Here is a 13,630-nt window from a genome sequence, read left to right as displayed (position 1 = left end):
TTCCCTAACAACGAAAACGGCGCCTGGGTGAGGCTCTGATGGATATGGCTTTGCATTTCACAATAGGCCGTTGCCAGTAGTTTTATTCCTGCCGCCGTTGCCTTATTGCTATTGTGTGTAAAAAGGTAGCGGTATAAACTTTCAAACTATCTTGAAATTATCATATTGTCGGCTTTCTTTGTCGCTTTTATTAGTTGTCTTGATCGGTGATTGAGAATTTTTGTAATATTGCAATGATTCGTAGAATGCGAAATATTATGCTATTGTGATGAAATGGTTTTATGAAATATTGGCATTTTAATTCAATTTTACAGAAAAAAAACTAAGAAAGTCTCTCTCATTTATTTCGATAAATATAACATTTTGAAATAATATCATGTAAATGGTTACGATAGTTAAAATTTTTATAGAAATAGTCTGAAAGCTCAGCAATTTTAGATGAATGTATTGCGTTAACTCTGGTGGGAATAATGATAATTTTTATGGTTTATTATAACAAAACCCTCATTTATTTATTCACATTCTGTACAAACATATTTTACATAAAATCGATACATCTACTTCATAAATCCACGCATTCACATCGAAATAAAATCCGCATATAGCGTCTGTGTTTTTTTAAGGAAGAAACACCATTGAAATTTACTAACGATCCGAAAATCAGTTTGATCTAACAATAGATCTTCGAGGACCTGCTGAACGGATAATTTAATTTCACTTAACTTTTTTAACCGACACCGTACACTTGTATTGATAATACATTAATCTTTCAAAGTTTACAGAATATTGACTTACAAATTATGAAAAATGGAATAAATAATTTTGATTTTTAACGGCTTTTATATATTCAACTTCTCAACTATGGCGAATATTCAGCCTGCGATTCAATATATTACGTAAAAATGAAAAAAATATCTAGTTTTACTATGATATTTGAGGACGAAATCCTATTGAAGAATAACATAAACGACTTAATACAAAATCTTTGTAAAAAATTAGAAAATTCAGTCAATTTTTCAATACTCTTTTACGACATCTTTGTTAATTTTAATGCAGGCTGAAAATATGTATAAACTATTAGAGATAATACAGAACTCGATTGCTCAGAAACAAAGACACTATTTTGTTCAATAATACACTCATAAGAAATTTCTGAAAACAATCTGTGAAATTGTTCTAGATACCTTATTAATATTTCGATTCATGTTAAAATATATACTATGGAATAAAAATTTCTTTGTCGACTAAGCTAAAATAAAATGCAATAATCTCTGTGGTGACCTGTTCGGCACTTGGAACAGAGCTTAACTTGTCAGAATTAGGAACGAGAACGAAAAAAATGTTATCTCATTTATTTTTGCGAGGTCAAAACTCAAAAAAAGAAGGACCTTCGGCATATTTTTACGTTATATATTATATAGGACTATAGACTATGGTAACCGATAAAATGCATTAAATACAATTATCGTGCAAAGATAAAAGATCAACGTAAATTTATAAGTTTTCATGTATAGATATTTTTAGACTGCGTTAACATCCACTTAGAGTCTTTGAGTTTCGTGAACAATTATCGCTACATACTTTGTTTGTGCTGGCTGATAATTTGTATTTCCATTAAACAAAGTTGGGCTCACGATTGCTATCTAAAGTCTGCTTTACAACACTCATATTCAGAATTTGCACATCAAAATGTCTCTGTTATTTAATAGGATATTTTATATCATACTAACGTGCTGTCAGTTTGAATTATAATTTTATTTAAAATAGACTTGTTCAAATTCAAAACAATAATATCATCGAATTAAGCATGTAATTGAATTTACGCTTCGAATCTCATGAATATTCGAATAAACGTCAAATATTCTAGCGTAAAACAATATAAAAAACAGACAGTCTGCGATCATGTATCCCAAAAATCTTCAAACTGTTCAACCCCATTTGGCGGCTATTGTATATAATGACCTAAGAAGATCTAGTGCCCTATTATCAGATGCAGTAGCTTCATCTACAGGGACAAGATTTCTTGTGCCAGTGGATGATCTATCAGACCTTTCGACGACTTTGTTTGAGTTGCTCCTGGTTGGGTTTGTAGTTGTCGATTTGAATTTTCGTCCTGATCGACTTCTAAACGTTGTTACTGCAGGTTCTTTCGGTGATAAAGTGGATGTAGAAAAAATAGTTGTTGTAGTCGTCTTTGTTGGATTTCTTGTCTCTATTGTCGATATGCCAATAGGTAGTTGTAAGGTACTAATGCCTTTGATTAATTCTCTAGATTCTTCTGTGGTGAATTCGTGCACAGGCATTCTCAATAGTGCATTAAGTAATTGTTCCTTCTCCTCTTCCATAGTCTTGTTCATTGGTCCATTACAATGACTGATGAGCAGTAGTACCAACTGCCTGACTGTGGCATTATTGTCGGCTTGCTTCATGACTTTCATCAACGTCTTTGAACTAGTTTCATTCAAACTTCCAAACATCATGTGAGCTTTTTCAATCTCGTTCTCGGTCACGTTGAATACACTTATTCTCGTGGGTATGCCTTGGTCACGCTCAGAAATAGCATTTGTTGCTGTGATCGATGTAGTAAGAGTTGTCGTTATACTGGATTTAGTAGTATATGTCGGAGTTGGTGTCGCTGTAAAATCGGTATTTCCAAATGCATTTGGTAACAAGGTGAATGCTGTTGGTGCATCATTATTATTTGATACCCATTGCCATGGCGTTGAAGGATCGGCAAGAAAATTCTGAGGTGTTACGGAATTGCTTACATCGCTGTTTAAAAAATCATCCCTCGAACTGGGAGTCGTACTTCTGAAATCAACGTTTGATGCTTGAGTGATTCTTGGATCATTATCCAATCCACGATTGATATGATCAGGATCAATGAATACAGTCGTTTCCCATAATTGCGTCACCGTTGGAGACGAAGTCCAATGATTATTATGATTATTCGGATGTTTTTGAGTATTAACTGGCCTCTCAGTTTCACGAAATTTACTATTAATATCAAAGTTGTTACCAAAGTTCGAATGAATACTGCTAGCCGTTACGAGATTTTCAGATTGCTGCTGCTTAGGTGTTGTATCGTAGTACCGTATTCTGAATGGTTCTCTTGTTGTGGTTACTGACTCTTGTGGTTTCTTGTAGACGGGTGTAACGTGATTATTCTGAATTCCAGCATCAACTGGTCTAGTCTGAGTGGTGCTAGTTGGTATCGAGTTGATAGTATTTGAGGTCTGATAACTTGGAATTGCTGGAGGTGTCAAGTCTTCATGAAGACGATCATTGACATTGGCACTTGATTTACTGAGCGTAAAACTTTGACTTTGGGGTGCGGCGACTTCGTAAGATGCAGGGGTTGATGAAGCAATATAATTATCACTTATTGGGGTTGAGTTTAATGGTTTAACATACTTTCCATAAGGAGTATAAGAGCTCGCAGAATTATTTTGAAAACCACCATATCTACTTGGTTCGCTAGGGAAATAATTTTCGTATTCTTGGCCAGAGTCACTAGAACTACTGACACTATTCGTAGTAGATTTATAATTTTGAATTTCTTTTAATTTCTTTATATCATCAATATTGTTAGGTAAATAAGACAATTTTTTATCTACTTTTCCTTGATTGCCATAACTGCTCTGAGCTTCATTCAAAGATTCGTCTGGATATTGCGTTGTTGTTGTGAAATAATCAGGAGTATAGTACGGTTGATAGGTAGTCTCTCTTCCATTATCTTTAGTAGTTTCTGGCAGTGGCGTAGTCGTTGGCCTTCTCCTTCTTACACCATTATTGTCATCTGAAAAATCAAGTACTTCGTCTTTTTCTTTTGTGACGGATGGATAATCTTCAGTTGTTGTTTGAGTTGTTATTTCATTTTCACTTTGTGGAGGTTCAGTTGGTCTTATCTCAGTTAAGACTTTTTTGAATGTTTCTGGGTCTTGTAAGTAAGCAGATAACGCCTGAGTAAAAACTTGAGCCAATTCTCTTAATTTAGTATTATTAGATTTTTTGACACCACTTAATGGACCTTCACTCTGCTGGATATCTAAGTCACTGTCCTCATCAGTAAGATTTTCATCGCTGTTATCATAACTTTGATCACCAGTGATATTATTTTCAAGTGCATTATTCAGATTAAAAAGTTCCGCATATGAACTAATAGTGTGATGAGTCAAAATACTTGCTGGTAGATCAATAACAGAAGTATTCTTTCTAGCTATAGGATTCGGTGTCGTTTCAAAGTATTCTACATTTATTGCAGAGTCAGTGGGTTTTTCATTATCGTAATTTTCATCATCATCTGCATTAGCAAAGTACAATGCCAAAGAATGCAAAGTTGATGGCCCTGAAGAGACTGGTACATCAAGTCCAGTTCTAGTATTATTATAGTTATTGAGATTTAGATTTGGCGAATTGCCTTCAAGTCCTTGAAGAGATTTCAACATGTTTAAAGCGTGTTCTCTCTCATTAGCGGGTCTACTATCCAAAACACTTTTATCTGCAATAATTGATGATTGAGTTGTTTTCTCCGGTAAGTACGTTGCTCTATTTCCTGACTTTCCAAAATTAGATTGTACGTAGTTTTCAGACTTCTTGTTGTTTTGAATAAAATTCGTGCTTACTGGTGTGTAATTTGGCTTCTTAGTGGTACTGAAAGCATAATTCTTTGTGAATGGTACGTATGGAGGTAACGTGGATGCAATTTTTCCCTGTTGATAAGTCACACTACTATCGTAAAGACTCGATGTACGAAGTGGAATGACTGAATTAAAACTTTGACTACTATTATTTCTATTTGGTTTCTCAGTAGATCCACTAATAAAATTCTGCTGGTACGTAGATTGCAATTTGGCTGGTTTTTTGGTTGAAAATTTCGATGATCCGAATCTTGCGATATCTTGAGCTTGAATGTCATCGGCATATATAATTGCTGGAGTTGTGGTTCTATCTTCTTCGGAGTTATTCGCTGTATTGTAATTCTGTGCACCATGGTAAACCGGCCTCACAGTGGTGAAGGATCCCGAATAATTATCCGTATAGCGAGTAGTAAACTCAGCACTGTTATGATTCGCAGTTGTCGTTGTGAACGGTTGAATAGTGGTGGTTTCTGTGTAGAAGTCTCTGGTAAAATATTGTCTCGTTGTTGGCATATTGGTGGCATATCGATCGCCTTTGAAAGTTGTCTGTGGAGCATTTGTGTTTCGATCCCGATAAGCACTCGTAGTATAAGTAAAAGACGAGTCCGTGGTGGTGAAGTCTGGATAAAGCGTTGTAGTCTCGTAATTGCCATTATTAGTCGTAGTCTGCTCCTGATAATTCTGTCTGAAGTAATCAGTATTAGTATAAGGGCGTTGAGTAGTAGTCGGGGAGACAGTGGTAGTCCTTGGTTTGTAAATAGGCGTGAAAGTGGGTCCAGGGAAGGCAGGGATACGCGATCGCACAAAGCTGTGTGGGTTAATTCGATCTTTAGAGGAGCTGACCGTAGTGGTGGCGGTAGACTGCTGCTGCATGGTATCTACAGTGGCGGCAGTGGCAGCAAAGGTCGTAGCTTTGTTGTTGGAATAGAAGCTGTTGAACTGATTCGAGTTGTGGGCTTTGTATCGATTGCCACGGCTAGAGGCGAATGCCGCGCTCTCGGCCAAATGCTGGAATTCACGTATAGGACTGACAGTAGTGGACGTACGGAAAGTCGTGACCTCCGTGTATGAGGGCGTAACCTTTTGAACTCCGCCGTTGAAGTTCTGTCGGGTGAACGTACGTGGCTTCGACGACTTGACGCTCTGCTGAGCATTGACGTTTGCCGCGGAGCCATAATATTCGTCCTCTTGGCTTGTTTTGGCTTGATTGTTATAGTACTTGTTCGATCCTCTTTGTTCGTGATTTGATTTTCCATCATTGGAAAGTAGTTGATTCTGCTGTCGGCTACTTGGTGGCTTGCCATACTCGTCCTTGGCTCGAGTGACTGCGGTGTCTTGATGGTATTGGCTGGTTGACTGACTTCGAGTACTTTGTCTATTATAAACTTGATTAGGATCGAACGATGCCGTTGATTTTGTGCCTTGGCCGTTAGGCAATTGATTTTGCACGGCAGATTGACCGTAGGGATTTTGTCTACCGTTTTGTCGACCATCATAATTCGAATTCGCGAAGAAATGATCACTATTGTCCTCGTTGTCCGTTGCTCTGTGAAATTCCGAGGTCATTTTCTTCTTCTCAATTCGTTTTCGTTCTTCTTCGGCAAAGAATTCAGCGCTCTGCTCGTACAACTCGGCTGATTTGCTGCAGTCCACCTTGAACCACCAGTCGCAAATCAATTGCGACTGTTGAAAGATGGTGCCGTTCGGACACAGAAATGAGATTTTACGTCCATTATCGCATATATGGAAAACCTAAAAATAATAATTTCATTGAAAGTTTTTTCATTTTACTCAATGAAAAAAGATAGTCCGATACTGATACCCACTTGACAGTTAGTGTCCAAGTCAGCATAATAACCGCCTTTCTGACCGCGGCAGCTGAACGAAGTAGAAGGTATTGTCGTCAACGCAGGATAATCCACTCCTGGTTGCCCCGTAATTTCTAAAATAAAGTGGAAAAGTTATTACAGATTTAACGTAAATCGAAGAAATTACTTATTTTAATGACAACTGAAGGCATTAGTAAAATCAAAAATATTGGTAATTACAGTTAACGGTGAAGTATTATCAAATGACATTTATATGCATGCATATATGTTACAGAATTAGGTAATAACTAAAATATGTATGGAAATTATTTTACAATGATTAATAGAACTGGTAAATATTGTATTAGTTTAAAAGTATATTATACCCGCTCCCTTCAGCCATTTCTTCAGCAGATTTTTGTTCGCAAAATATACTACAGAGAGAATATCATGATTGATTAGATATATAACACTTGGCGTATAATGTTAATTCGTTGTTAATAGTGAAATGAAATAAACCTCGTATCCCAAGGTACTCGCCATTCTTTTCGGGTGCAAGTCTTTTAACGATTTTCCTTAATGCCTCGACGTCTTCCACCGATGCCTCAGCGCTCGCCACATCCAACTCGGTGAGGAATTCCGGTAATCTCGATCTTGCGTCATCGTCAAATGTCTAAAATTAAATTGATAATTTAGAATAATCATCAGATAAAATATTTGTTGATGATTTTCATAGAATGATAAATCGCTGTAAAAAGAATTCTCGTTCTTTTCGGATATTGTGCATTTGAAGATTGCGTTATTTGTCAAATATAAAGATTTCCCATGGATAATAAAATAATACAAAGTTTTTCATGTCTTGTTATAAATGTCAAATAAAATGATCATTAAAAGTCGTGCTCGTGGCATATGAAAACGACATTTCTCCTCGTTGCTCGAGTAAGCAGGTGGCCGTAAATTCAAATTCACTTTGAAACCGAAAGAGGTAAACAACAATAAAACATCTAGTACGTGCACAACAATAAGAGAGGTCCCGATAAACATTTTACGAGGGAAACGTCATCGTCTTGGAAATAAAAGAAAACGGAAACAGGAAAGAAGCGAAAGGAAAGAAAGAGGAAGGAAGCCACTCTCGGGGCTTACGCAACTTGGCCCAAGTAAAAATCTCGTTTCTCTCACTCTTGTTCTAATCGTGCCCCGCGGCAATGTGTCGACGGAAGAAAACTGTCTTTCTCCGTCGCCCTGAGCTTTTGCACGCGTACAATGTCACTCGTCTCTCTCTCTCTCTCTCTCTCTCTCTTACACTCGCCCGAGTTTCTTTCTCTTTTCGGACGCGATTCACGAGAGCGAGCGTTTCATTGTTATCGCTAGGACTCTAAAGCCCATTCTACTTCGTTAATGGAATCACGCAGAGCGCCGCGTGAGAACTTTTTCAAAAGAGAGCTCCGCACACGCTGTTTGCTACTACTGCGAGAGATGGCTATCGTATACAGTGAATCGCATAACGTGCACGCCTACAGTTATGCTTTGTGCTCTCTTTTCGCGTGTGATAATTAAATAAGCGCGCGCGGGAGTAAAGAGAGAGAGAGAGAGACAGAGAGAGAGACTTTTATTGCTTTATTCGGTATTTATTTTGGAAGCAACGAGAGATGTATGTGCGTGCAAGTGACGCGTTGCACTTTCTATGGTAATATGGGTGAGAGGAAGACCGATGAATGGCGCACCGACGCTCAGCGTCTCCTGTCAAATAGCAACCATCCACGAGCTCGATCACGAGTGAATGCATATTCTCCAGGGGTTTTCTGATTCCGATGCTCGTTATATGAGAACATGACTCGAATAGCGATGAACACGTAATTATTATTTTTTATAATAATTAAATGCAATTTCATTGGAATATAACGATTTTGTGCATTTGATTTTTAAATAGTCTTTAAAAAATTTATTTGCTAACAATCTACTAACGATCTTTTATTCAATTTTGCTATTTATTTATTTTTAGCAAGTTGCAAGAGAAGAAGATTCTGTATGACCTAATTTGACCCGCGCATATATAAAAATCGGAACGGCTTAATCGATTTCATTAAAAGTAGACACAATTTAAAAGGTATGATTGCTAAATGGTCCAGCTTAATCATTGATTTGATTAAAGCATAACTTTGCAAATAAGTATAACATTTTATAAGTATGAAATTTTTAAGCGGATTTTTGCTGTTAAATTAATTTTATTCGGTTTCCCGTTGACGAGTTCAATATAAAACTGTTTTTGGTTAACATCGTGACTCCTTAATTAGGTACCGTAATTCTGATCAAATAGCTGGAAATTCTTGACTAAAGTAAATTAGTTGCCTGCAGAAGAGACGGAAAAAGATTATAAAGTAATTCATGCAAACTGCTTGTGAATATGAATACGAGTACTAAAAATGTACATCGAAAATAAAGAGTGGCGTTGCTAACCTCCGAACCACGAGTAAATAAAGCACCATGAGATAATTAGCGAAGCAGTTTGACTGCATGTAGTTCTAGAAACTTCCTCGCTCATTTTAGCTCGCTTGACGCATTTAGTTGTACACAGATGAACAGCTCACTGTCACAGGTACTTGTTGTAATACCGCAAATCGATTCGTAAAAATGACGCTTGTTTCGGCGAACTTTTCAGCAAAAGGAGCAGCCTACCCGTAAATGTTCGACCGTCTCGCGCGTAAAGTTTTGTAATCGGCAAAGTTTATTTCGTTTCGACAAGCTTTTCCCTTCTGCGAGCGCGCAAAAAGGTATGAGCGCGGCACGTCGATCAGAGGATATTTGCATCGTATAATGCACATGTTCCGAGAGAGTTTCCAATACTCACTGTGTGCGTCAAGTGATTGAACGTAAATCAAGTTTTCAATTTCCTACGCGCACCGTCCTCGCTGCTTGGACCAAACACGTTATTATTGCTTGATCGCCCAACGGAAATTCCTATTGTTTCGATAGCAGCATCAGCACTTTGCCAAAAATCTTGAGGGTACATCGAGGAAATGTTCGTTCTCCTCCTCAGCGCGCATTCCCCGAGCACTGCTCTACAGGCCAAATACGTATTACGTCATTTGCGTCATACCTGCGCCCATTACATTTTAATACGAACACAAGCTGTGTATACACCGGGTATACATTCTACAGAATCAATAAGCGGAGGTGTAAATTATGCGAAGTGCTCTATAAAATTTTGTAGATCTATATCCATAAAAGTTACGTGGTACAGAAACCTATGCACATAAGCCGTGCTTTAAAAATGCATAAGAAAATTAATTCAGCAAATTATGAATATAACATGAATCTCGAGTTTTATTGAGCTTTAATCATGCACATTATATTATAATTTGTGAAAATTTTAAGTATGCAAATAATAAATTTATCGGTCTTTCCAAACTAAGCAGCCTGTGAGTTTCATCTAATCACGATGCATATAGTATTATCAATGATCCACGGAAAAAATATAATCAAATACCTTTGCAAGCCACTTAAAATCACGAAACGATTTATCTAGGACAACAGCGAGCAACAAAAATCCGATCTCGTGTGCGGCTCGCTCCCCATAAAGAACGCGCGCAACGTAATAAGGAAAGCCTCTCATAACACATATACATACGTGCGCCTATGTAGAAGCAATCCTCTGGCTGTCGAAATTCTTCGTTGGAATATATTAGGAAGGCACAACGTACACAGTACCTATATATAGTTAGGAGAGCAAAAGAGTACTGGCGGGAGTGCATGTGTTCCAGTTGCACAGAGAGAGAGAGAGAGCATAGGATAAGTCCAAGGTCTTCTTGAAGAAGGGAAAGGCCTATTGGCGCGCACCACGTGGCAGATGTTACACTGTTGGCGATTTGTTTTTGCTCGGCGAGCGCATGTGTATGCGTAGATGGCCAATCTCTACGTAGTTTTTTTTTTCTTTCAAAGGTAAGCCAGGTGAAAAATAAGGGCGGTCCGTGTTTTTTCGGCGGCCTTTGCGCAAACCTCGCTACGGGTACGTGACAGTGGAATGCGCGACATTCAAATTACCACTACCGCACTCTTTCGTCCGTAGTCTATAGAAACGTTTTGATATTTTGTTTTGCATACGAATAAATGATAATTAAGGCAGCCTACGTGTGCATTTTGTTTGTTTAATTAAGAAACTTGCTGCGAGATCTTGTCATTGGATGTAAACTAGAATAGTAAGGAGCTGGAAAACTTGGAATTATTGATGCATGAAATTTTAATGGAAAACTTGGAAACTTTGCACCAAACTGTTGTTTGCTAGAGATTTGCAAGTAAATTCATCATTCTCGCGTAAATAATTCAATAGTTCATTTCGTTTGCTTTTCTCTCGTTCTAGCAAAATTTTCAATTGATAAAGGTATGTATTGCGCTCATTAAATGCGATTCCACTCTGAAATAACAGAGGCGTTTGACCATCCAAATACACTCTCTTTGAACTCGGGGGATGCTTCTTGCAAAATGTTTCAAAGTTGCATATATTAGTATCGGTATGTATATGTATATATGTGAGGCGTGCCGGGGAGTCCGCATGCGTGAAACTGCGATGATGAGAGAGAGAGAGGGAGTGAGACTCCAACTTAGATTAAATTCTCAGAGGATCACGATATATTCACCCTGGCGTGCATGAATCCCCTCGCGCAATAAGAAAGTCGCGTAGTTCGGTTCTGATTTCACGGTGGGATTCTATGCTCACAAGATGCGACCAATCATATAAACTTTGATTATTTGCATTCCAAATATTCTCCACGTTTTATGTGATATATGTACGTTACACTCTATATTACAGCACGTCACTTTCGCGAAAATTCCGTTTCAACTTTTAGAAGTTTTAATAATCTCGAGTTTGATCGACGCCTATCGTTCTACATAAACAAAAAGTTCAGTGTAATAAGTCTATCTACATTTGCTGAATATGGATTATTAATTATAGGAATGGAAATGCTACAGTGCAATGAACGCGCGCAACGTCGATAATTAGTTCTGCGACATTAAAAAACAATCAGCGCCGGAGCGCAAGATAAACACAGTAAAAAGAAAGAGAAAGAGAGAGAGAGAAGCCAACTCATTAGCATAGCGAGAGAGAACAGCACGAAACAATAACTCGGTGAATAATATTAACTACGTCAGTCAGTAACCGATACAACGCAAGCACTTCTATAAAGGAGTACGAGGAGGAAAAAATGGTGCGCGTAATACACATGTTAGATAATTTTTTATCTACGTGCGGCTATCAGAGCTGCGAAGGACTACTCGCGCGAGCGCGGCCTGGCGTGAAATATGAGTTAAGCGATCGTTAAATCGATGCGGTCACGGCTTGCTGCCGATGGAAAAAAGCGCTGCAACAAGGAAAGAAAAAGTAAGAAAAGATTTGCTTTAGCCGATTTGCCGTATGACTCGAGGAGGGCGGGTGTATAAGCAAACGGAATTGCTGGATAAAATCAAGCCGGTTATGCAAGGCAATTCGTCCAGTTGGATAACATCCGTCGCGTCCCTTGGTATTAAGTGGGATGAGTTATGATCATCCGATGCCTTTTTCTCTTTTTCTCGTATGTGACTTCGAGAGGCTCGTTTTTTTACATACTTTTTCATTTTCCTCTTTTACGATTGCTTTTTTTCATTTCTTTTGGGTATAATAGGATGCCGGTATAATTATTATGTAAAGTTAATTTTGAAACGTTTCTGTAATTGAACGTTAACCTACATAGTTCGAAATTTTTGAATTTCTCTTGGCTTGTTCAAAGTTCGATTTTCACGTGTAATTAAATTTTCATGTTCCATTTCGATAGTTCAAGGGATAAATTCTTTGGCTTCGGCCGATAAAAAAAAAAAAAAAAAAAAAAAAAAAACAGAAAGAACGAAAATTCACGTTTTTCGAAAAATTCGAGGCGAACATTTTCGCTAGCGGTCAGAACTCATTAAAATGTACAAGAGAGCCGGTACGAAGCACTCCGTTTCGCAGTTTATGAAAAGAAAGCCACTCGCGCGGGCGCGCGCGCCAAATCAAATTCCTCGCGCGCGAACTTTGATAAAGTAACTCGATTCCGGGAGCGCGGGAGTCACGTAGGAAAGACTTTGCGCGCGCGAAAAATGAGAATCTGCGCGAGAAGGAAGAGTGCACGGCAGTAGGAGAAAGGTTCAACACGTAACAGCAGCAAAGGCAGTCGCGAGGATGAGCCAACTGAGCTGCGGCTGTACTCACGCCTTCTTAATGAGCCAAGGAAAAATGTAGGAAACGCGCCGGCGCTACTTCCGCGAAGGTATATCTGTAGGTTCCGTACAGCCGAAATTAATTCGCAAACTACTTTAGCAGTGCTCGGCTTCCTTGGCCCTGACCGTCTTGTTTTTTTTTCTTGCTGCGCATTTTCAATGTATTCTCTTTAATAATGATGGCTATCACGGGATATGAGAGTGCCGCGCAAAGATGATGATTTCCGTGGAAAATTTATTATAAGCGCTTGCGTGCTTTACTCCAAGATAGTTCCGAAAGTACGCAGTATTGTCCGTGTGCGCTTCTTTTCACGCTATAGAGAATTTGGGAAAAGTCGTTTGACGACAGCTGGTAATTAAACGGAGGAAGCTGATTGACCTACTAAAGTTCGTTCACGATGTACTTTCCCCGTAAAAGCTCGGAAATTTTCCAAAACTACGTTTCTCGTTCGTTCTTCTTTTGTTCGGGAAGAAAAAAGCTTTCGTTCGAGCAATTTCGGTGTCCGGAAATGTAAATATATCAGGAATCCAATTGCGGCGGAATATTGTGCAAAATATGCGTGAATCATCATCGCTAATAAATCGTGCTTGGGCATGGTCAAAGATGCCACCGGCGACTGACTTTTGCAAAGTAAGCAACGCGCTGAATTTCGCCTCTCTGCACGGGCGCGGATTTCAAACGAAGACGCAAGCGAACGAGAGAGGCGGGAGGAGTTAGGACCCGCGCTCGCGGTTCCATAATACCATTGCGTCACGGAATATCCCATTGTCTTGCCAATCTGATGAACGCCGCCGGAAGCGCAGACGCACGTCTTTCTCTCTCCTTCGTGTACCGACTTCGTCCGCACTCGCCGCGCAGCTTAGCTTTGACGCCATCCAAAGCTACCACGAGATAACGCGGATGTGCACGCGCGCCGGCTCCGGGATTACGCTTTCATTGGCAAAAACTCGCGT

The 13,630-nt window shown here is 38.8% G+C and overlaps 1 protein-coding gene across 2 annotated transcripts in view; it reads right to left on the bottom strand.

Annotated features, from left to right (window-relative positions):
• Positions 1 to 515: 515 nt before the first annotated feature.
• LOC131671609 (mucin-5AC) overlaps positions 516 to 13,630 on the bottom strand; it is a 76,690-nt gene continuing 63,575 nt past the window's right edge. For both annotated transcript variants that reach the window (XM_058948168.1, XM_058948167.1), the window contains 4 exons: positions 6,968 to 7,121; positions 6,835 to 6,882; positions 6,467 to 6,582; positions 516 to 6,392 (listed from right to left, as the gene is read on the bottom strand). In XM_058948168.1, the coding sequence (XP_058804151.1) occupies positions 1,929 to 6,392; positions 6,467 to 6,582; positions 6,835 to 6,882; positions 6,968 to 7,121 (4,782 nt within the window). In that variant the 3' untranslated portion in view covers positions 516 to 1,928. The remainder of the gene's footprint in view (positions 6,393 to 6,466; positions 6,583 to 6,834; positions 6,883 to 6,967; positions 7,122 to 13,630) is intronic.

This window comes from Phymastichus coffea, unplaced genomic scaffold (genome assembly GCF_024137745.1).
Source record: "Phymastichus coffea isolate CEN01 unplaced genomic scaffold, Cenicafe_Pcof_1.1 PCOF00130, whole genome shotgun sequence".
Taxonomy (NCBI): domain Eukaryota; kingdom Metazoa; phylum Arthropoda; class Insecta; order Hymenoptera; family Eulophidae; genus Phymastichus; species Phymastichus coffea.
This window is presented reverse-complemented; position numbering and strand designations above follow the sequence as displayed.